Source organism: Strigops habroptila, chromosome Z (assembly GCF_004027225.2).
Source record: "Strigops habroptila isolate Jane chromosome Z, bStrHab1.2.pri, whole genome shotgun sequence".
Lineage (NCBI taxonomy): Eukaryota > Metazoa > Chordata > Aves > Psittaciformes > Psittacidae > Strigops > Strigops habroptila.
This window is the reverse complement of record NC_044302.2, coordinates 66,766,235-66,791,333: the sequence shown is the minus strand read 5'-3', so window position 1 is coordinate 66,791,333 and position 25,099 is coordinate 66,766,235. Positions and strand designations below refer to the sequence as shown.

General features: G+C 43.3%; 1 protein-coding gene across 2 annotated transcripts; it reads right to left on the bottom strand.

Moving 5' to 3' along the window:
* Nucleotides 1-4,897: 4,897 nt before the first annotated feature.
* On the bottom strand, nt 4,898-24,446 carry SAXO1 (stabilizer of axonemal microtubules 1). Of its 2 annotated transcripts, none has more exons than XM_030470676.1 (4): nt 23,879-24,446; nt 14,533-14,712; nt 10,061-10,263; nt 4,898-5,956 (listed from the first exon to the last, which is right to left on the bottom strand). In XM_030470676.1, exons 2-4 carry the CDS (start codon nt 14,652-14,654, stop codon nt 4,926-4,928), a joined length of 1,356 nt encoding a protein of 451 aa, XP_030326536.1. In that variant the 5' UTR covers nt 14,655-14,712; nt 23,879-24,446; the 3' UTR covers nt 4,898-4,925. The 2 variants fall into 2 exon arrangements, with proteins under 2 accessions (XP_030326536.1, XP_030326535.1); XM_030470675.1 differs by lacking the exon at nt 23,879-24,446 and adding an exon at nt 22,569-23,211.
* Between the last annotated feature and the right edge of the window lie 653 nt (nt 24,447-25,099).

Genomic DNA, 25,099 nt, shown 5'->3' with positions numbered 1-25,099 from the left:
GTCATACACATAGTCATTTTAATAAACTTTTTATGTAAAGCTCTCACTAAGACATTTCAATAATATGCAGCCAACATTATTTATCCAGATTTGTAAGAAAAGCCATGTCTCTGCATCTCCTCTTCTGATTACAATACTAACTGTGATACTTATTTCTTACAATACTTACTTTTAACCTCACCTGCCTTTTCACTGAGTTACAATGCTTGCTCCCATTCCTAACTTCACCCATCACACACCCACTTCTCCGTGGCACCTCACTGTCCCAGTGATAAAAGCCCAGAGCTACTTCTCTACCCCTCACTTGCTCACGTAGCTCCAAAGAGCTCTGGAGGTCTTTGATCTGACAGCTGATTTAATGACTAAATTTAATAGCTAAACATTTCTTCTTTCCAAGGAGACACTCCATCCTACTATGCTCCTTCACCACTCCCTTCAAAATCACTGCCTCTGTCAGCAAGAGCAGTGGCTTTTGTGGAAGATGGGCACCATGTTTCTAAAGGCCATATTCCCAGATTACTCTGCACAGCATGTCGGTGAAGCTACTGCAGCATCATCACTAAGCTCACACAACAAATGCAACCCTGGTACCACAAAGCTCTCATCCTTCACCAGAGGCATGGTTATTGCCTGCCAGGGCACCCCCACGCTTGCCCAGACACACATATTTCCCAGGTGCCAGCTGCAAAACCAGGCATTTGGGTAAGTCCCTGTGCCTACAGGAGGGCTGCAGTACAGACAGCAGGACTGCACCAGTGGGGGCCCCAGTTGGACAGAGCCCAGGCAGGAGATTTCTCTCTGCTAGCAAAGCAAGTGCTCTGGGATGAGCAGGAAGATACTTCAGCTGCCTTGAGCCAGGGAAAGAGTTCATAAAACTCTGATAACAAGGGCTTTTAAGCCAAAGCAATGAACAAATGATGTGCTGCTTGTCCAGGCTGCAGTTGTCTATTCTTCCTGCTAACACTGCTTACCTCTTAAGAAAGGGAAAAAAAAGGGAAAAGTGAGTGTTGTCTAAGCCTTTAAGCCCTCTGCAAAGAAAAGCTTTATATTTATGCAGATACAAATAAACGTATGCAGTTTTATGTGGCTAAAAGTGAGGGGGACACTGGAGGGTTGTAGTCTGGCTACATATAAACACTGTTTGTTTAAGCAGTGGCAGGATGTGAACAATTGCACAGAAAGCATATAGTTATCCACACATGCTTAGAACGACATGGGCATGGAAAACCACTCCCTACCACTCTCCTTAATACTATAAAGTAGCCTGCTTCTTCTAGGTCTTGGATGAGGTCTGAGCCCACTTCATTTACAAACTCCCTGGGGCTAGTGGCAAAGCACAATAATAAAACCTGAACCAGAAAGATCACACCAGACAGGCTCTGAACAGCTTGGTCTCCAAGTGAGGAGCTAGGACAGGTTTCTCTTGAAGAAGTGCTTAATGGTTGGGCTGAGAAGAGTGCTTAATTTGGTTTGGGCTACATGGAGACTTCCCCCACCCTTTTCAACATGCTGCTAAATTACTAGTTTAAATAAATAGCCCATGAGGTTGTTGGATGCTTGTTAAACACCTCACCTACTGAAACACTGGTGGAGTCAGTTTTCAATTAATAGCATATAACCTAGTGATTTTATTACCAAGAAAGAAAAATCTGTCTGTTAACCCACTACATACAAATCACAGCAAATCGAATCCAGCTGTGCAGGGAGGATCCCACAGGCACTTCTTTTTTTTAGCAGAGGGCAAACAGAGCAGGGGCCTGCTCTCCCAGCAGAGCAACAAGCTCAAGCCTGTGTGATGGCACATGGGAGTGCTGTGTGAGCCCTCCCGCCTGGCTGGGGACAGTTCAGACCAACAAGCACAGTGCTAGTGAGCTGGCGGAAACAGGGAATATAGAGCCAAACACACTATTGCCTCTGTAACAGTTACCCTGTTCCTTACCTGCTGAATGCAGCCTTAAACGTGTAGGACACATCTGCAGCCAGATGGAGAAATGAAATCAGGTTGCCCCAAAACCGTATTTCCCCACAAAAGCAAGAAGAGAGGAACAAATCACTGGGACTACTGTTTCCAGTGTGGGAAAGAGGCAGAAGAAGACACTAGCACAATAGGGGAAGAGTGATTTGTAATAGGATCAGCCAAAAGCAAACACTGCTCAGGAAATTTGTTAGGGAATTTTCCCATCCCAGTGAACCCAGACCACAGTTCTCTGCCCAAATGCTTCTTGCTAACTGAGAGGACATGGCTCCCTTGGGGACATCTCAGCCATGCCCCAGGAAAGTCCTTTTTTTTTTGCCTTGCAAAGAAAGGAATTGCTTTTTCATATGTAAAGTTCAGCTGCCCCCTGTCTCTGGAGTACCATGCCCAGGATGAGTATTCCTTCCTTCTGTGGTAGGAACGTCCTCAGTCCTTGCTGAGGCATACCACTTATCTTTCGACATCTTCTTCATAGCCCTGAAACACTTGAGGTGCTGACAATTTGCTCTCTCTGGCAATCTATAGCACTGGGTGAAGCCCTTTCTAGAGTTTGTGGTAAAAAAGTTTGTAAACAAATTTGCTGCCTGATCAAATTTGTAGACCATAAATATATAGCTTATCAATTGCTTTGACGTCTTACCTATTGCCAACTGCATATCTTCTCCAGATGGAGTAACTGTCTCCTGCAGATGTGAGGCACTGGGGCTTGCTGTCTTTGCAGGCACGTGTGGTTGAAAGGCCGGTATCACATGAGTCAAAACTGAACTGATTAGTTATCTCCCCATTATTCCGGATAATTTCATTTCTTTGAGAATTGTTTCCTGTTTCACTTTGTTTCCTGCTAAGGACTGGAGAATGAAGTATTTTTGCTTAGATTTTTCCATAGTCTTGCCTGCTCAATGGCTGAGCAGACATTCAGGACCTCCCAGGAAGATGCTACCCTTCTAAAATTTAGTTCGATGTGTCTCCCTAATTCAGCTTTCACGCTTAAGACTTGCCTAACAGATTGTGCTTTGCCCAGGAGATCAGTAGCACTGGTTAGCTCTATGTTTTCAGGGATTCAGGATGAAGCTATCCCTCTAAATAGGCTCTGCAGTGTACATACAGGGGACTACCCCTGACATGTATTGGCAGTGATTACAGTAATTGATACCAGTGTAGTAACCTGCTCTGGCAGTGACAGTTTTCACCTATTATTGCTTAGCACAATCCTTCTTTTTTGCATCTCCTGGATGCCTTTTTCAACCCTGCCAAGGACAAAACCCCTTGCTTTCATCCTTGCATTTTGGCTTTTTAAACATTTTTCAGTAGTATCCTTTGTACTTAGGCCAGTGTTTAGGTATTCATGCCATTATCCAGTCTTAGAAAGTACCAGTGAATGAAATAGGAGTTTGATTACACCTGACTCCCCTCGTTCCACCCATTTGTTCATGGGATGAGAAGTGTTGTCTTGTGCTGCATCATAAGTGCAAGGTTCATCAGCTCCTCAGGGTTGTTCCAAACACTGGAAGCTTGCCTAAAGGCAGGTAGCCTTTTTTTTTCACTCATTATTGCTCCACAAAACAGGCAAGATCACCACAGAGCATCTGAGAGGTTTCTGAACAACTGCTAATTCCTCTAGCACTAGCATCTAGTTCTGCCCTGCACACAAGTGTAGTTTATTTTTCCTCCTCCTGTATGTAACTTCAAAAACTAAAGGTGTGGTTCCTTTTTTTTTTTTTTAATTACACAAATAGTGACCTTTTAAGCTCTTTTTCATGGCTTCTAACTTGTATATGTACTCTTCTTTCTGAGAGTGTGACCACTCTAAGAAAAAGTTAAATTTAATTGGCACAAACATAAGGTAAAAACAACTTCTGTTCATCTTTCTCCATAAATTCATTCTGCATGAAAATAGTAACTCAATCCTGTGTACTGCAGTGCAGCCCATCTTTATTTTCTGTGTTAAATACCTCAATTCTCCCCCAGATTATGATTCTCTATTATGCTGATTTTCTAATGACACTGACCATTTTAATCGAAATTGAACTGCAGGCTGGGAAGACAGTGCTGTGTTGCAGAGCAAAGAGAGGTCTGCTGCCTGCACAGAAGGCCAGGAGGAGAACAGCAGCCATGTCCATGCAGTAGATCACCTTGTGATCACCAGTCCACCCAGGAGAAGAAGAGGAGCCTGACAGAGACCTTCCTCTAAGGAAGGTCAGGCAGCACACAAAGGCTATGCTTCAGGGCAACTCAAATTAGAGGCACTGAACAAGTTATCTGGGAAGGGGGGATGCACTTCAACAGCAGTTCCAGCCAAGCTAAGTTTGAGCTACCTGAGCCTCCTGTTTCTTCCTGCACTGACGTCCTGCACCTGATTTGGTAACTGTGCAACTGTGTGATGCACAGGTTCAGGGAAAAGAAGTCTTAACCTTACGAAACACTGATTTGCTTTCAGCCAGGCCAGTCTCCTGATCCAGTCCATCATGCAGTCTGACAATGCTGATGTTTTTACCAGAAAGAGAGACAACTGGGGAAACATGCAGCTGCAGGTGGAGAAAAAGGTGAGACAGCAGCAGCCCAAGCTTTAGTCAGCTTTAATTTCTGTGGAACCACACCTTTAGTCATTCAAGTGAACTCATACTGTTCCTTAGTGTTATCATATATTGTTTTTAATAAGACTTTTATACATTCAGGTAGTACTTAGGGGGAAAAAAAACCCTGCAAGATCTCTCTTTTAGTGTCTTAGGAGGATATCTGTCTCAAATAAAGAGCAAGAGTTAGCTGGGGAAAAGAAAAAAAAGAAAAGAAAATCTAGAGAAACAAGGATAGACGTATCTTTTCTCTTGATTTTTTCTTTTCCATTCGTACAAATGATCCAGAAAAAGTCAATGTCTGGAAATTAAGTATATTTTAAGAGCTCTCCAAATATAGAATCAGAGACTGGTTTGAAAGAAGGTTACAAAGAAAATCAAGCTTTCATTTGTAGCTCACGGGGGCCTTGCTCTTTGAATCCATTACCAAGATGACTGCATCCACTCTCTTCTTCCTTCCGTGTCAACCTTGCAGGCACTCGACTCTTGGAAGCAGGTAGATAGAGATTGTGACCATCAGCATTAGTTCCCTCAAAGATGTAACCAGGTGGATGTTTGTAAGAGGCTAAGCATCTAACAAAGGCTTTTGGTGTGTAGCTGGTAGCGTAGATTGTTTTATCTTGTAGTGGAGTTTGATCCTTTGGGCCTGACCAGGCAGGTTTATAGCTCTTCGTAACTGTGGGCCGATGAGGCACATAATGGGTCTGAAAGGTAGTCACGCAATCCATGGGCTTTGCCGAGAAAGTCAGCTCTGGAGCATGAATGATAGGTTTTAGCCTCTTGCACAGCCAAGGCTTATAGTCTTCTTTCATTGTAGAAGAGCTATTGAATGGCCCAGAACTTTTAGTTATCTGGGCCACAGATTGACACATCTTGGCTGGCTTGCCATTTGGGTATTTGTAATGTGTCTTAGTAGTGGTCTGAAGGTCCATTTTCTCAAGAGGAGGAAGATATACAACAGGTTTTTTGGTGAATATGGGGGCCTGTGGCCAAGCTTGGTATTTTTCCTGAAACTCAGTTGTAGAGGAAAATGGAATATCATTGAGACACTTCGATTGGCATGGTTTTGCAAGTTTGGCTGGCTGCCCAGCCATCCCCTTGTAAGAAACTTTGTGGGTAGTGAGGCCATCAAATGGGACCTCATTGGCCTTATATTTCTCTTTTTCATAGACATAACGCTTCTCCGGAGGATGTGGCACATAATTCACTCTATAATTAGTTATATACTCGGGAGCCTTGGTTTTCTGGACTTGATTTGGAGGTTTGAAGTTTAGAGTAGCCACTGGCCCCCTGTAGAGATAGTCATCCTGGAAAATGGTTCTGTGGTCAAATTTTTCTTCTGATGGGCGAAACCTGTCGTCTGGTCTAATTGGGTCTGTCTTTGGCTCATTCCATAGCACATAGTCATCTGAAATACAGGAATTGTAAGAGGACTCATATCTAAATTCTCAACTGAAGTTCTTTGGTGAGTTCAGGCTTATACCATATTATGTTTAGATTATTATATTTTCTACTGTAATAAATACTTGTTGATTTTGTAATGAAAAATCCTATTAAAAGAGTTGCTGCAGAACACCTTATAGACTAGTGTGCTAACCCCTGGAAATGCTTAGCATCTACGCAGAAAATTGAATTAAAATAGTCCTGTACCACCCATACCTACAGAGATGGTGAAATACAATGTGGGAAGATTAAATTACATTCTCAGTCTTGCAAAGACTGCAGGTGACAGGGCGGGCGCTGTCCTCATGCCCAGTCAACCAGAAATCATGAAAGTGGAGTATCATGGCACTGATTTCGACTCCCTTCATTTACCTTTTTGTATTTGTGTTGTGGCTAGCTGGGAGCACAGGTAAAGTATGCCTATGTCTGCAGAAGGCTGTTCAGGTGTCTCCCACAGTATCTCTAGGGCAAGGAGATGTCCACCACTCCCCTTTGAAGGCCAAGTTGCAGAGCTACCCTTCCTCTTTGTACCTTCTCATTTGGTGATGACCTATTCCTCAGCTACACAGATGTGACGCTGCCTACTGTTTGACGAATTCAGGTTTTTGCAGCCCATGTTGGTGTCAGCAAGATGTGCTGTGCGACATCTCCTCAGCTCTTGGCTTTTCCCTCCGTGGCACTCCTGCTGTCAGTACAAGCAGGAACCAAAAGGAGCTTGTAACTCGGTCTCCAATTCTTCCTTATTTGAAAAAATGTGCTGGAATTTGCAGACCAAGCCTACGCTGATCTAAAGCAGTGAATCATACCACAGAGATGGTCCATACTTGCTATCCAAATTCATGACTAAGAAAACATTTAAGGCAGCATTTTAGAGACATTCATGTCTTCCTTCCTCGGCAGAACACAGGAAAAAAATGAAGCACTGATACTTTAAAAGATTTGCACTCAGTCACATTAAAAATCTATTGCAAAGCTGCAATAACTCTCTGACCAGTGCTGCAGCCACAAGACCATCGATTTTTCCCTTCCTAGTAACCTTGTGCAACTTCCCCTAGAGAGCATTATGGTTACTGGTAGGAAGTTGAAATGAAATAGTCTTGGAGCTAACCCAAGTATTTATTTTATTTTTTTTTTAATTTTCCCTTCTTTCAAACCACATTGGGAGTCATGAGACAAATAAGCTTCCAGCTGACTCTGCACAGGAAGGAAGTCTAGATTTCAAAGTACTAGAGAGTAAATGGTGCAGTTAGGTATCAGGATATTTGAACTCTCCAATCTAGAGTCATTCCTTTAGAATGGCACAATTACACAAAGGATGTGCTCATTACAGTGTGCAGGTGACCAAAAAAAAGCAACTTTTTGCACCAATTAGGTGTCCATTTAAAGTCCTTCTGGTTCAAATCAAGTTGCCTGCCCTGGCACAAGAGAGGAAGCAGCAGCCACAGGTGCCATGCTCCTCCCAGACAGTGCCCTGGCCCTTGGGTACAGAGCTAACCTCATACTGCTAATTAGCATTGTCAGCTGAGAACATGGGTCTGCCTGTGTGCGCTGGCATAGACATTCATCTGCCACTCTTGGTGCCACTGAAGCCCAGGCTGCATGCCCTGCTAGTGCAGAAGCGTTTAAATGCCCCAGGCACCAACACACTGGTGGGACACTGACTTTGCGCCCATGCCTAGGATACATCATTCTCCTGAGGTCCAGCAGGGTGATCCACAGGCATACATGGACATGTGTCATTACAGAGGATGTATTAATAAAGCATTAAAAGTGAGAAGCTAATGAGATTCAGCCCATCCCTGAGCAAAGGCTTGTTCAGAGAGCTGACATTTCAGATGCCAACCAAGAGTAACCAAAATGCTTTTTAGGTTCTCCCATCATCTTTGCTGGAAAATAGTCTGTGCATTTTGGATGTAACCACAACTTTTGCAAAATATTCAAAATATGACAAGTCCATCTGTCTTCAATTTTAAAAATTTACTAGCTCCACACATTTGGAGACCTCATAGGCATTATGAATTTATTTTACCTACTGTAAGCCAGCAGTGCTACTATTCCTTAAAAATATGTTACAATTTTATTGTAATTCCAGTTCTTCTCCCATAGATATTAATAGCTTCCCATGTAGCACAATCTTGAAAACATTAGGGGGTACAAGAGCGAATGGAGGATATGAACCATATATTATTGGAGGGATAGGCACATCTGTTTATAACCAAGCAAGACAAAACTAAAATTGGATTACGTACCTGCAGACAGATAGAAACAGCTACGTGTGTAGCTTGGAGGAGAAGAGAATTCTGAAACCTTAAGTTGCAAAGTCATTTGACATTGTGATATACAATAGCATTATCTTAAACCTACAGTGTCATTTGAGGTATGGTGTGTTTAGCAGGAAGGAGTTTAACAATACAGTAGGAAAGGTAATTTAGTACCAATGCAGCACTGTTTTATATGCTGCTTAAATATACGCGTTACGATAATTATTTGAATAGCATGTTTCAAAATTTCACACTTGAATAGTAACCAGTAAAACCTAATAGAGAACAGCACCATGAAAACTTGTACTTTTTGTGAACCTGGGCCTTTAAAGGGGAATTCTTTCAGCATGCAATTTGATCTTTGAGGGGGTTTGGACAAAGATTTCCATTTGCAGTGTTTTGAAAAATACTGCAAATTATAACCAAATGTGGCTGTGATACATTTTATTAGAGTTCTGCAGTAACATTTAAGGTGCTGACCTAAACACTGATAAAAGAGAAAGACATACATCTGGTTCAGACACAGAGAAGTCAAGGATATCTAAACACAGAAGGAAAGATCCTCCGCTTGAGCAAAGCGGCTTTTTTTTATTGGCTTCACTGAAGCTATTCCAATGAATACCATCTGGCAACACTGCCTATGCAAAACAAAGTGTTCAAAATCGTGTAAACGTGGGTATTTTGCACCTGTGGGTCATAGTCCTCATGACTCGAGTAATTCTAAACGGACAGTATTTCCTGTGTGCTTAATATAAACATTTCAGTTTATGCTGTTGCAAACATGCAGCAGCACTAAAGTTTGATTTTCAGTCATTTCAGCTCGCCCAATCTTAACACTGGATTCGCATACCTCTTATTTCTTTAATTCCTGCGTCATTTTGAGTTTTAAGAAAAAAAAGTGTTTCTGACCATTGGGACAAATTTCAGTGCCAGCACCAATCATAAGCTTTTATATTTGCACAGCATAATAAAAAGAAAATTAAAATAAAACCAATAATTAAAAATTATTTTAAGAAATACACAAATGCTATCTGCCTAGCAGATAGATAGCAGGAAGGTATGCAGAGGGGATGCAAAGTCCTCTGATTTTCTACTTAGGACTCACTACCAAAACTAGTACAGTTGCTAGTATAACAGTGTAACTGAAAATCTTCTCCCAGTGCACGCAGAAGAGAATTCCTGCCTTGGGAGATGAAGGAACAAAGTCCTCACGAAGGCAAACCAACTACATCAAGTTGCTGCTACTGAGAAACAGCGGCACAGTTGGATGCACTGTTAACCTGTTTTAACAGGAGCAGAGCTTGAGTGCTTTGGACATCTGTGTGGAACTTCTGTGTGTCTATAATTCCCATATACATGTCTTGCACATCCACAGATTAACTCTGTAGCACACACAAAAAGGGTCCCATAGTTCATGACCTGCTCAGATCTAGCAAATTCTACATATTTTAGATGTGGCTGATCCACTGGCTGTGTGTATCAGCCCTGCAGTATACCAAGAGAATGTTCAGTATATCCTAAAGATGATGTTGCTGGACTCACTTACAGGAGTTCATATGGACCTCCTTCTACTTAGGATGCCTGTACACGTCAGACATGCAAAGACATTCACAAAGACATGTGAATTCAGAGAGATCCCAATGCTACCATTAATACAGGCTTATATTCCCAGCAATTTGTGTCTGTGAGGTTCCTGAGCAGCCTGTTGGCATACATAGACAGGAGTAACAACTGCACACTGTTTTAATCTGTCCTCTTCAAAAATGAAGCTATGGTAAAGTCCTGAAAGAAGCTGCAAGGGCACATACCTTCATAAGTGGTTCTTGTATTCATCTTGACATTGGGGATGTGTTTCGTCTCACAGGGGAGGCATGGAGGTACTTGAGAGATAGGGTAGGAGTTATAATCTTGTTTGTAAGTGGTGGTGCAAACCATAGTCTCATCACACTTGACATGCTTTCGAGGTGATTTAAGTTTCCGTTGCGACACTTCATGAGCTATGTAATCTCTCCTGTGAAGAATAATTTTATTACGTCCTTTGTCTGAAGGAAACCATATATTTCTATTTCTAGACCAACAAAGAAATTAATACTTCCTCTTATCTCCACAGCCTAAGAAAGTCAGGATAGGAATCAAGCAGTTAATGAAATACACAATCCTTTCACAGTTGGAAGCCTGGACTCTGAGAAATGAACTGAGGGAGCTCTGGACAACCTCAGGCAGCCCAGGTTTTCCCCTCTTTCCACCCAGTGAGGTTCACGGCCTTGCACAAAGATATCTCTGTTCTACAGCGGAGTTACACCAGAAGTTACAACTCCATTTAAAAGCTCAATAATTATAGCAGGCTATCTAGTATGTATGGGAAATATATAAGAGAGGCAACAATAGCCTTTGCAGATATACTATGTAAAACGGTTCAGCCTAGGATGGGGAGGTAACAGCAAAACAGTTTTACAGCAAAACACCAGTTAAGGAAAAAAACAACAGCGTGGTCAGACAGACAGCTTTTTCTCAGGTAGCACTATAAGATACTAGAGTAGTGTCACTTAACTTCAACAAAACATTACAGAAACACTGTGGAGAAGAAAATAACATCCAACCATCCAACATTCACTAACCTGAATCTATTTCGCTGCCCACATCCTTTGGTATAGGGTAGAGAATATGCTGCCTAGCACCAGCGAATTCAGTCTCTAATGTCAGAGTACTTTTCCACTGGTGTGCAGATCCATTTACACCATTGGCAGCTGGCCAGGAGAAATGGTCAGTATGGGAGCTGTTCTAATATTAATATTGCGCTTTGCATCTGGAGTGATGCTAGGTGGGCAAGAGCCCGAGCCTCAGAAAATACTGTGTATTAGTTACATATTTTAGCAAATAAACAAGGTTCTCGAAAGTCTGTGTGGAGCAGAATAGAAGAAAATTCACATTGCAAACTATTAGGTATAGGTGTGAAAACAGAAATGTAGAAGTGAAAAAAAAAAATACAAGAGCATCAAGAGTATTTATGTAGATTTCACACTTGTTGCAGCCCCTTGGCACACTTTTGTCAGCAATTTAAAGCCAATATACTTTTTAAGAGGGGCCAAGAAAAGACAGGAATACAAGGCATGTCACACTCTCCGTAGCAGGAGGGCTCAGTAACGGAGAGGGTCTTTCCCAAGCCATTCACAGTACACTGCACAATCCCCTGTTTGAAACAGCCAAGCCTGTACTAGAGGCAAGTAACAAGTAACACGCATGCAATTCTTCACCACGTGATCAAGAGCTTTCTGGCAGTAGAGCACCTTTTCCCACACTGACTATTGTGAATCAACAGAACCTGCAGTGAAAATCACACAGGAGAGATTAATCTGCTGATAAATCAGTGGCAACCTGCATCCAAGATGCCATGAAAAACAGTACTGCCTGCAACTCCTAGACTTTACCAAGGGCGCCTGCTGTAACAGTATGACACATAACACTCAGTGAAGTGTTACTAGAAAAGACTGGTGAGAACTCACTGTTTGCTGGCCTCACAGTTCGTGCAGTTATTCTCATATACTCCGCCAATTCATTCTCTCTGAATTTCGCCACACAGAACCAGAACATTTAGCAGCCTTGCAATAGGTGGTGGCACTTTTCTACTAGGCCTTGGTACTTTCACTCTTGGTGTATTTTCTTACCAGCATTGCCCAGAGGACAGAAAAACCTGCAATATGATGGCTAACTGTTCAGGTTCTGTGTTTTCTCCTCTTACAAGGGTGGGCAAGTTTTACACTTGGTAGAGTGCATGCTCTGAAGAAGCACGTGTAAGTAGTTTCTGCACTTGCTTACTAGTCTGCTTTTTAGAAGCTGTACTGAACTCCAGTTACTGTTTGTCTGAGCAAGGAGAGTTTTGCTGATTGAACAGGAAGTTTGCAAGGACTCCTTGACAGACCCCACATGGCCACTGCCCTCCTCACCTATCTAAAGAGGACACCACTGACCCCAGGATTTAATTATAAGCAGACACAAAGATGTCTAGCTGCTTTGGCTCATACTGGAGATAGAAGGCATATACAGAAGTGAAGTCTGTTCTTTGAAACTCTCTGACCCTTTTGGTGATTGCTGAAAGCTCCCACATAGACAGAGGCATTCCGAATGTGAGTAAATCAGGCATTTCAGACTTCACCAGCCATGTTCAAATTGACAACTCTTAAAAAGACAGAGGTAGAGGGAATGCAGAGCTTCCATGTGAGGATGGGTAATGAGGGAGCTTGCAGAAGTGCTCACTAAGCCACTTTCAGTCTTGGATGTCATCTGCTTAGACTTTGGTAAAGCCTTTGATGCCATTTCCCACAGCATTCTCGTGGGGCACCTGGCTGCTCATGGCTTGGATGGGTGTATTGGTGCTGGGTAAAAAACTGTCTGCACAGCTGAGCCCAAAGAATGGTCATGAATGGAATTATATCCAATTGGCAGCCAGTCACAAGAGGTGTTCCCCAGGGCTCAGTTCCGATTAATATCTATATCAATGATCTGGATGAGGGGATGGAGTGTACCCTCAGAATTTTACAGATGACACCAAGTTGGCTGGGAGTGTTGATCTGCTGGAGGGTAGGAAGGCTCTGCAGAGGGATCTGGACAGGCTGGGTCAATGGGCTGTGGCCAGTGGTGTGAGGTTCAACGAGGCAAAGTGCCAGGTCCTGCATTTGGGCCACAACCCCATGCAACAGTACAGGCTTGGGGAAGAGTGGCTGGAAAGCTGCTCGAAGGAAAAGGACCTGGGGGTGCTGATTGATGGAGCTGAACATGAGCCAGCTTGTGCCCAGGTAGCCAAGAAGGCCAATGGCACCCTGGCCTGTATCAGCAATAGTGTGGCCAGCAGGGCCAGGGTAGTGATCATCCCCCTGTACTGGGCACTGGTGAGGCTGCACCTCAAATCTGTTCAGCTCTGGGCCTCTTATTACAAGACAGATATAGAGGTGCTGGAGTGCGACTAAAGGAGAACAAAGCTGGTGAAAGGTCTAGAGAACAAGTCCTGTGAGGAGTGGCTGAAGGAACTGGGGTTGTTTAGTCTGGAGAAAAGGAGGCTGAGGTGAGACCTTATCACTCTCTATAACTACCTGAAAGGAAGTTGTCACAAGGTGAGTGTTGGTCTCTTCTCGCAAGTAACAAGCGATAGGATGAGAAGAAATGGCCTCAAGTTGAGCCAGGGGAGGTTCAAAATGAATATTAGGAAAAAAATTTTCACTGAAAGGGTTGTCAAGCATTGAAACAGGCTGTCCAGGGAAATGGCCGAGTGACCATCTCTGGAGGTATTTAAAAGACATGTAGATGTGGCACTTAGGGATATGGTTTAGTGGTGGGCTTGGCAGTGTCAAGTTAACAGTTGGACTCAATGATTTTCAAGGTTTTTTCCCAACCTAAATGACTCTATAATTCTGTGAGGACAAATGGATGGTGTTAGCTGTTCAGACTTTATTAATAGCCATTGGCATTTCCTAGGTCTCTAATTCAGTTCAGGAAAGGCAAGAGTGATGTTGCTCTTGACTGTGCTTGTGGTGACAAAGGAAGCACACATCTAGATCAGGCAGCAGCTGCCGTTTGGGAAAGAGAAGCTCTCAGATTCATATTAATGGATCAGATTCCTATTTTTTATGAGTTCCTTCTGTGGACAAGTACTTGGCACATCACTCTGCCAGCAGCAAGGAAGAGCCTCAGAAGCTACTTCCATAAGGGAAATTGGCACAGTGCAAGTGTGAGGATTTCTGTTAAACCCCAACACAGAGGAACAACACAGCTGAGAAGCAGAAACAGCTCAGCAATCCACGATGACTGCCTTGAGGAAAACACACATACTCCTTCCAATCATCAAGCTCTACAATATTGACACCTCCTTGGAAGCCAGTCACGCACATTACAGTGTACAAAGTGCCACACAAAACACAACAAAAGAAAAACAGTCTTCAGACAACATCCATACTTTCCCAGATAACAGTTCTGCTGGTTTCCCAAATAAAAACAGAAAATCAGCAAAAGCCAAGACCATGACTGTGCTTCTATGGCCCATGTATCCTCTGATCATATCACATCCCAGCCTCCAGAAATGCAAAAAAAAATAGCTGCTTGCCTCCATACTAAACCAGCCTCAGACAAATCTTCACCCCTCCTTCAGAGAGCCCTCATGAGGGTTTGTACAACCATAACATCATTCTTTTCAGCCTCCTCTTGTGAAAACCAATGATTTTTCTTTTCTCTATTACTCATCCCTCTCACACACATTATCTAAGTCGCTGCCTTTCACTATTTTTCGTACTTTGTAGTTGAGGTGCCTTCCATGTGTACGTCTGCTGCCTTGTACACTGTCTTTGGCTTAAACGAGTCTTCGGGAGCAGTGATAGGATGAAGGGGGTATTGCTCCTTGTACTCCGACAGCATGCATGGCTTCTCAGTTTTGTCATAGGGCCTGGAGGGCAGGTGTGGACAACGGTGACATCTGCAAGGGAAAAAAACAGCACAGGAGTTAGTGGTCACAGGTAGCTGATTAATAATACCTCATTGCATAAGTTGGTTGCAGACTGCAGCTACGAATAGTGGATAAATGGGCACTGCAATGACTGCTACAGCCTTAAGTATTTAAAGCGCAAAAGCATAACCTGCACAAAGAAAGGGCTGCTTCTGTCTACGACAACAGCCTGCAGTCAAAAAAGTCCATGAACAACAAAAAAGAAAAACAAGTTCACCTAGATGAAGAAAAAAGCAAGTTAATTAAAGATACAGCCAAGTGTGCCATATTGTGCTGGACTAGAAACTCCAATGTCCCTTTTGTTCCATTTCTCATAAATTTACTACCCTACTTTGCCCACATATTGAGCTTACTTGTGTAGGTAAGTAAGTGAGCTAAAGGGTACTAGTCTGGGAGTCTCTATTCACTCATGCCTGGGCAGCACTGCTCTGCCCATCTCTCTTTCTGAAAGCAATGCAGTCTGGGTACTGCAAGATCTCTCTATAATGTGCACCAAAACAAGGACAGTGAAAACAAACTGTTTTCTGAGGAAGCTCCCTTCTGACCAAAACTAAAATGACACCACAGATCATCTATCATCGTTGACTTCCTTCTTCCCACATTGGGGCCAGGCCAGAGCAGGATGGGCAATGCTCATTCTGTCCAAGAGAAGTTTGGGATTCCACCCTCAGGTTTCTTTCCAGAGACATCACAGTTTATGTCCCCTTCTGGTTTGAGTCAAACCCACTAAAGTCAATGCGAAGGTTGCTAATTAATGACTTTAGGAACCATCCCACAAGAATTACAGTGAGAGGAGAAGGCCTCTGGTTTTATGTCTCATACATCATTCCTGCCAAAGTGAGAGAGTTCTCTACTGGATGTATGTTTTCCAGTGCTACATCTAGTCCAGATACGAATTACTCATTTAAAAGGGCTTCTATAGTTTGCATTAATCCATTAAATTAAATGTTCAGCAATTTAGGATCAGCAGATGTCTGATTACCTACGTTTATACAGATAACCTCCAGTCTACATTGAAGAGCACACTTTCATATAATGAATCATTTTCTAAACTAGCACAAAAAGATAAGAGAAGATACAGAGGGCTCGAGTAAAATGGACAGCCAGCCATTTTTCAGTGTTGATAGGTGGGCTTCCATATTTCTGGAGTTATAAAATAAGAACACAATCAGCCCTTTTGGGGAGAGATTAAATGGTATATACCAAGTCCATAATACATTGGGTGAGCAATTGGCTGGCAGGTTGTGCTCAAAGAGTTATAGTAAACGGGGTCACATCAGGCTGGTGGCCATTCATCAGTGGGGTTCCCCAGGGCTCAATTGTATGTGCTCTTTAATGTTTTTATTAATGATCTAGACACAGGACTTGAATGCACATTAAGTTTGCCGATGATCCTAAACTAGAGGAGCTGTGGACTCCCTTGAGGGTAGAGAGGCTTTAAAGAAAGATCTGGATAGACTAGAGAGCTGTGCAATCACCAGTTGTATGAAATTTAACAAGTGCAAGTGCAGGATTCTTCACATGGAATACTATAATCCTCATAAAACACACAAACTGGGGCACAAGAGGCTGGAGAGCAGCCCTGCAGAAATGAGGAGCTGTTCCTCTGCAGGCAATAGATTTAAACTGGTGTATAACAGGAGTACTTGGGAGGGAAGTAAGTCTTGTGTTCTTTTAACAGGACCTGAGCCTGATTTCATAGCAAAAAATGAAGGCTTCTCCAAAACAATCTCCAAAAGCATGTTTTCACCAACTGCCCCATCTTTCAGGAAGCATGAGTGCTGATAAAACTTCACCAGAAGGTCTCCAACATCTGCTTCTGTGATCTATGTCATTTCTAATAATACATTTTGCGTAATGCAAGCAGAGAAATAAAAGGGGGGGAGGAGTATTTATGAACAACTCCCTCACTCCTACATTGTCACTCCCCATGCAAAAGGAAAGGCAGTTTTCCACTCCTCCTACTTTTGTATTATATTTGCAACCTGAAATTCTGTGGAAAAGTCTAGTTAGTAACATGGCGATACAATCTGACAATATAAACAGCATGGAAACATTATAAGCTACTGTAGGAGTCCATCTAGCTTAGACAATTGAAGGCAAATTTTGGCTAACTTTTAAAAGAGACAGTCACGCTGCTTTGTCACCAAGGAAGCTCTTGAGCCATAAAAAAAAACTTCTGATGGGAAAAAAGTCAAATGAAGTAAGTAATGCATCAGGAAAAATCTAGTTTCTTGCTGAACTGTTCTCTGTAAAAAAGAAATCCAGCCATGAGGAGGCTGTCACAAATTCTTAAATTCTTGACAGTTTTCCATTTCTGGAAATGGAAAAATGGACAGCCAGTCATTTTTCACTGTTGATACGTGGGCTTCCATATTTCCAGAGTTATAAAATAAGAACACAATAAGCCCTTTTGGGGAGAGATTAAATGGTAGGAAACATGAAGGTGCTTTTCTTAGGGTTTTTACATTTTGAAGAAGCAGGCTGTGAGCACATAAATAATTTGTCAGCACAGTAAGGACCTCCTCCAGCCCGTTTGACAGCCAGCTAGGATGTCAGAAGCTACACCTTGTTCATTAACCTTGAAAACACAGTTCCTGAACGTTCCCCATCAAAAAAGTCTCTGCAGGAGTCAGGTGTGTGGAGACAAAAAAGCTACAAGCTGAGAGCAGATGCTCTCAGACATATAAAGAGAAGAGAGAATGCTGGTAGCTGGAGACAGCAAAGAGGAATACCTGAAACCAGAGGGAGAAAATATGCTTAGAGGGAGGCTGGGGAGAAACTACATAGGAAGACAATAAAGGCACCTCCTGGCCTTAAACAAGAGGACAGACAGTGTAGAGGGGTATCAAAGGATTAGAGGGAATTACAAAAAGCCGTCACAGGTAAAAGGATACCCAGGACTGTTGGAGGAGATGCTGAAGCAAGTCCAGAGGAGCGCCACGAGGATGGTAAGAGGGCTGGAGCACCTCCTGTATTAAGACAGGCTGAGAAAGTTGGGGCTGTTCAGCCTGGAGAAGGGAAGCTGTGTGGAGACCTCATAGCAGCCTTCCAGTATCTGAAGGGGGCCTATAAGCATGCTGGGGAGGGACTCTTCCTTAGGGACTGTAGTGGTAGGACAAGGGGTAATGGCTTCAAACTTAAACAGGAGAAGTTTAGATTACATATAACGAAGAAGTTCTTTACAGTGAGGGTGGTGAGGCAGTGGAATGAGTTGACCAAGGAAGTTGTGAATGCTTCATCCATGGCAGTGTTGAAGGCCAGGTTGGACAGAGCCTTGGGCGACATGGTTTAGTGCAAGGTGCCCCTGCCCATGGCAGGGGGGTTGGAAATAGATGATCTTAAGGTCCTTTCCAATCCTTACTATTCTATGATTCTATGATTCTATGACTTAAGTGGGAAGGAAGAAGAGTGAGAGAGAAGTGCTGTCGAAGTGCTAGGAAGAACAGCCACTTTGGAAAACTGGATTTTGCCTTTAGTGATCAATTTAGTTATATAACTAGGCAACTTGTACTAGTTTTAGAATAACCTGGCAAAATATACACTGTGTCTTTGGCATGTTAAAGCCCCCTTATACTACTGCATTAACTTGCAGGTACATAAACTAATGATAGCTCCCTTGCCAGAGGTACTCAGTTCCTTTAAAAAACAAATAGAACAGATTGAAAGTTCACCTCTGCTCAGCCTTTTATGCTAAGTAGTGTGCATAAGATTTATGATAAAAATATATGTGAATGTTCAAAATGTGACATCTTTCATTCCTGGCTTTTGTTTTGTGCAAAGCTGGTCATCAGACAAACTTGAAAGCTCCACCAGTGGTGTCTTCTGGGAATGCAAGAGCACATCTTAAGCTAACTGAATGTCATGAATGAATGAACTTCTGCCACCTTGCATACTGAAAGAATTGTTTTGATAACAACGTCGTGATTATTTTTTCATAAACACACCTGGAAAGGCTGCTCTCAAATGACAGAATTTGAAGTTTCCTGATGTAATATTCCTCTTTAGCACCACACATAATACTTCGATCTTACTACAATTAATGGACCCAAAGGTGCAAAATGAAGCATTCAAAAGCAAGGAAACACTGTCATTACCATTGTCTGTAGGAGATCAGGCCAGCCCTGTTGTTGATGTGGAGTATGGTATAGTTTAGCTTACAAAATCAAACATCAAATTTTCCACAGGTAAAAAGCTCGCTTGAGAGCCACAGTTTGAAAGAATTTCTATATCTGTTACTTTTGCATGTTTGTTTTGGAACTGTTAGCATGTTTTGCTGTAAACAGGTCATTAAAAACAGCACAGGCACATCATTGTTATGGATGTAGATTAGGAATCAGCATGTGGGAGTAAGTGGCAGCAGCATGTAATATTTAGACTGTGGCATCTTGGACTCAGTCTGCAGTTTGTTTCCGTTAGCTGACAACTGGGTTTGGGCAAGCCAAAGTGACCTTAGGCCAACTAACCTCTTCTTATGTGTCTGTCCATATTAAATACCTTAAAGGAACTCAGGCACATAGGGAAATCCAAAGGTTTGGCATTAAGTTTTATCAAGCTATGGTGCAATGGATCACACTGGCTGGATGTAGTGGTTTAATTCTCATCTAAGAAAATTACCTGCATTTTCCTCTCTTAACATTCTTCAGAAGCAGTTTTATGTCAATGGTGAAGTTATTCTGCAATATTTGAATGCACTGAAAATTGAAATATCATAAATGTATCTAACTGACATTTTGTGCTTGTTAACATGCTGAACATTTACTATGGTGAATATTAATTTACAGCTACAGGGTAAAAAACATATTTGACTAACATAGCTTCTTTTTCATTAAAGATACTACAGAATATGTGTAAGAGCTGCTGGACTCCACATCTTTAATGAATATTTACATAGGCTTTTCAGTGAAAACAAGATGTTTTTCTGCATCATGCAGTATCGGTTCCAGCCCTTTCTCCACTTTTGCTGTCTGTCACAGAAAACACACATTCACATTTAGCTGAAGTTTATTGCCAGGAAAACTAATTCTACCAAAAGAATGAAACATATTCCTGAACTGAAAAGCAATATGCAACAAATGCAAATTTATTTAAACAACAGCTCTACCTGCTTTGATTTTTCTTCAAAAATAAATGCTCTTGAAAGACTGTCAAATGAAAACACATCACTGAACAATGGCCAGGACTAACAGAGGACTTGCAGGCCAGCAGCCAGACAGACCTAGAAAGCCACAAAACTGCTTGAAATGCAATGCTTTGCAACACCCAGATTCCTGTCCTTTTGAAACTCAGCTGGTAAGGACAAGCAAGCCTAAACTGTGAAATCTGACTGCTCCGCATGCTGCACCAAGTTATGGCATATTCTCCTCTGGAGATGAAAGTGAGGTATTTCCACTGTGTACTTCAGCTAATGACAATCCAGCACACCTAACTTCAGAAGCCTAAAAATTCCTTATATTTAGGATGTTGAAGAATCTCCTAATCAGGAAGTTACTGAGAAAATCGATTTCCTGAGCTTAACAGTCAAGTACTTCTGAATGGTATTTCAGGATAGGTATCTTACGACACTTAACACTGTACAGTATGAAGACTGTATTCCTCTGCAGCAAATGCCTAGTTTTAAAGAAGTGACATAAATACATACAAAGTTGTATTCATAGCTGCTGGTAATACCCTGATGTTTCCCCAATTCCCCCTCACTGAGCACAAATCACAAATTGTCTGGAAGTTCAGTACAATTATGATGGCTTTCTAACATAAGCCTAACCAAAACTTCCTAAGTATCTGCCACGACCAGTGGACAGGTGAGCTACTACTTATAAGACAAAAGCCATAGTGTTGCACTAAATCTGCAAGCAGTAAAGATCCCTAAAGTACACAGGTATTTCATTTCTGCTTTTACACATATCACATAGAATTTGAGGCCAGGTCTTCAGAGGAAACTCAAAATTCTTAGCTGTCACTTCTTAATCCAGAACTCTCAATGCAATACCTACCCAAGAACCACTTAGTTGGACAGGCAGAACTGGCGAAAATATACTTCTTGTTTTAAAGCTTTAAAAATGCTCAAAGAGACATTTATAATTTTTCATATGCAACATATAGCAGAAAATAGCAGTGTAGCCTGCTAGCCAAGTAACCACTACCTCAAGCTCCTTCCCCCAGCCTCTACTACGTACCCACAGGAGCACAGCTGACAGATGCACTTCTTCAAGGGTGGAACTACATGCAAAGGCTCAGCTGATTCAGGAGACATGGTCTACAGCAAAACAAAAAACCCCAAACAAACACAGAAAAAAACCCGCCACTCTTCAGCAGCAGCTCCTGAAAATAATTATATCATTAAGATGATCTAGGAACCTCCATAAGCAGGGACACGGCATAAGACACTGGTACAGCCTGCACTACATGTCACAGCTGACTAGCTCCTTCCCTTGGGCAGGATGCCCAGGTTCCTCTGGTGGCAACCAGAGTTCTGGAGCTCTGCTTTCAAGCCTCGTCTGACCAGGGAATGGAAGCCTTGACCACTTGGGTAACCTTTTGTGAAGTCACCAGACTAGAGCCCAGGTCTGCAAGGAACACAGCTGGGCCTGTTCCAGACAGCTGATATAGCTAAGGTCGAATCTTCCAATTTCCTAGGTGTTTGATCCTGATAAGATCAACCTGTAAACAGGCTATTATGAAGCATTTCCCTCTTAGCTGTTAACATGTTAGCAGCCACAGTATAGCTCCAATGACCAGCCACATAAATATCTTTTCATAAAGCTTGTCAAATTCTGCTTTATAAAGAAGATGTCAAATACAGGTGGAGATTTTTCCTAAAACCTATTTGCAACTGTTTTGGAAGAAAGGAAGAGAAAGATATACCAGAACAGAAAACCAATTTTAGTTAGCAATGCCTCCAAACTCTGTAAAACAAACATCATGTTAGAGGTCAGTGTCACCTAACCAACAAATTGAGGCTACATGAAATCTATTGTTGAAACTCAGAACTCCACCAACATCAGCTACAGATTCAGGACGTCACATGGATTCGTCACCACACTGCTGATTCTTAAAGTTTATGGCCAATGATCCAAAATACACAATTATCGAATAAAGGGAGTAACTTTGAGGAGTCACATTGGATGGCATCCCAACCCAAGGGGAGAGTCTGGAGCACTGGAGTGAGCCACATCTCCATGTTCTGCTCTATAAGGAAAAAAAACCTAGGCCTCGAAACTTTGAGACCGGGCTTCAGGGTTAGAAGCCAGGGATTACCCTTTGGGCACTAATATGGTGGGTCTTCCTGGTCCCGTCTAGGGCTTCCCAGGCATATAGGCCTGGGTCAATACTGCATTGGGTTTTGCCAGGGTCATAGGCACAATGCCAACACAGGGCAGTTTCACCAAAACAGGTATCCCACATGGGTTCTCAATGGGAACTGACCTCTTTGATCATCAGGTATGGGGGTGTCACCCATCAATGGCCCAGTAGGACAAAATACTTGAATCTTTGGTTTCCCATAATTTCCCCAGTGGTTATTGACAATGAGGACTGCTTGTGACAGTCGTACATCCCATTTGTGGCGCGAAACATCAGCATGTCTTTTAACTAGGCCATTAGAACACTCGACTATACTGTTGGCTTGAGGATAATACTGTGTATGAAACATTTTATACCCTCTCCTTGTGCCCAATCTTGCACTACCACGAACATAAAATTTGAACCGTTATCACTTTGGATACATTGAGGCATGGGCAAAACACTGAACCATTCTCACAAAGCCTTGGACCATCTGATCCAGATGTAGCCACAGACAATCCCAATACTACTTTAGAAAGATATACTTTTCTCGATTGGATGGGTTCAAGGGCCTGATGTAATCGCTCTGCCAGGCGTTCCAGAGAGTCCTGTCTTGTTTAATATGCTGGGCAGGGGCTTGGTTCAGGTGGTTGGTCTTAATTCTCATCCGACATTGTGGGCAAGCTGTGAGGATCGCTTCAGGGGTTTTCATAGGCACTGGCCAGCCTCAGGATCAACATTCCTAACAGAGGTCTGCCTTGCCTGAGTGGCCTTGCTTGATATGCAACCATTCACTTAAGTGATCCCAGTCTACCTTTTCACAGGTCATTACACTGATCTGGGCTAAGTGATCTACTTGTGGGTTCCACTCTGCAGCAGGAGTTTTAACCTGTGCGTGGCCTTTTACCCATCCCACCTTCAAAGGCTGGGATCTTCCAGTCTCCAGAAGACGCTGCACAGGAGTCGATGTAAATGGCATTAGCGCCACTTTCTGCGGCCAGCAGAGCTCACAGATCTCCTATCTTCACCCTCTTCCTCAACTGCCCTCCTGCTGCCAGTTTCTAATGCTACTGCTTTATATTGCCACCTTAATCCCACTCAAAGAGCAGATGCATTGGTGTCGTGGGTTCATGACAGCAGTCATTTTTTCTCCTTCTTAGTAGCTGGTGCAATGCTGTGTTTTTGACTTTCAGCCTGGGAACAACGCTGATAACACCGATGTTTTTAGTTGTTGCTAAAGGACTTTCTCAGTCTCATGCTCTGTCAGGGAGGACGGGAAGCCGGGAGAAAGCAGAGACAGGACACCTGACCCAAACTAGCCAAAGGGGTATTCCATACCACAGCACGTCATGCCTGGTATATAAACTGGGGGGAGTTACCCGGAAGGCCCAGACCACTGCTCGGGTTGGGCTGGGTGTCGGTCGGCGGGTGGTGAGCAATTGTATCCTCTCCCCTTGTTATTATTTCCCCTATCATTATTATTATTGGTGGTAGCAGTAGTGGTTTTGTATTATATCTTAGTTACTGGACTGCTCTTATCTCAACCAGTGGGAGTTACATTCTTTTGATTCTCCTCCCCATCCCTCCGGGAGCGGGGGGAGGAAGAAGGCAGGAGTGAGCGAGCAGCTGCATGGTTCCGAGTTACTGGTTGGACTCAAACCATGACAACTGGTAAACCACACTCCCTCTGTGTCTGAGCCTGCCATACACTCAGGCGCTTTTTTAATAGGAGAAGGCTTACATGGTTGACTTAGGAAACCTGGGTCTAGATTTATGGGTTGATGCAATTTGGAGACTTTGACCTGACCCTCTCTTAACAGAAGTAATTGGACTAATTCCTTCTAAGTATGCATACCATTTCCGAACTGCAGCTTTTGGAGCTACTCCCTCAGGAGGAGGCAATCCATTAAGAATTGAATTCAGAAGGGGAAAAGGACCCTGTACTATAACATCTTGTGGTGTGCAGTTTTTCAGCTTCCTTAATCACTCTAGTGATTAAAAATCACTTTTCCCAATCCAAATACTGCTGTTTGGTTTCTTTAAAAGAGGCAAAGAAAACAGTATAGGCCTAGCCAGTCGCCATGGTCCCTTCTGGAAAATACCACAATATGAAGCATAGGTGACTAATCTCCACTCCACTCTTACACAGGTCTTGCAAGTGCAGTGGGCCCAGTCTCTGGTAGGCTTTGAGTTCATCCTTCAGAGCATTAAGGGCATCCAGGAATTGTGGATTCCAGTCCCATCCCTTATTTTTCTGAAGAAAGTTGTACAGTGGGCGAGCAAGTACCCAAAAGTCGGGCATATATGTTTTCTCTAATAACCTAATTTGCCCAACAACTGCTGCAATTCTGTTGTGGTACCCGGGGATTGTCCCTCAATGTCTGACAGGTTATCGTCAGGTACTGCAACAGCTCCTGCTACCCCCAAGCCCCAGAGAATTTAACTTCTTGTCAAGGACTGGGGCATGTGGAGGGTGGAACGTTCGGCCCATTTTTATTCGGTAGGTTCCAAAAGGCTCCAGCCACTTGCCCCACTCTTGTTCTTTATTGTCTCCACCAACACACCAGGTTGCTCCAGACTGCGGCAATTGGGGGCAGCCTGCAAAAGCCTCACAGATGGCTTCTGCCTCCCTGCACCCGAACGCCTGCACCCTGCCACGGGGTAGATCCATCGCTGGCCTACGGTACATCACATCGCAATGGATTTTCCTTGTGAGGGTGAGCACTGCTGCAGCGGTCACCATCCTGTCCCCAGCAGCCAGGGCTGAGCTCGAGCCAAGGGCAGTTTTTCTGCTCCACCAGTCACCCGCGATGCCCACAGCTCTCCTTGTGACGGTCTAAGTCCTTCCTCCTCCGCCTGCTGCTCATTTAAAACACCATCCGGGCCCCGCATCCATTACACCTTCAGGCTCGCTCGCTCCGTGCCCGGGGACATGAGCACAGGGCTCCTTGTCAGCGGCCGGGGCAGGAGCTCACCGCCGGGCCGAGCCCCTCACCGCGGCTTCTCGTCCTCATTCCGCTCGGGTCCTCCCGCCCCGGGCCCAGCGTGTCGGTTTGCGTGTCTGCCGTTCCCCCCC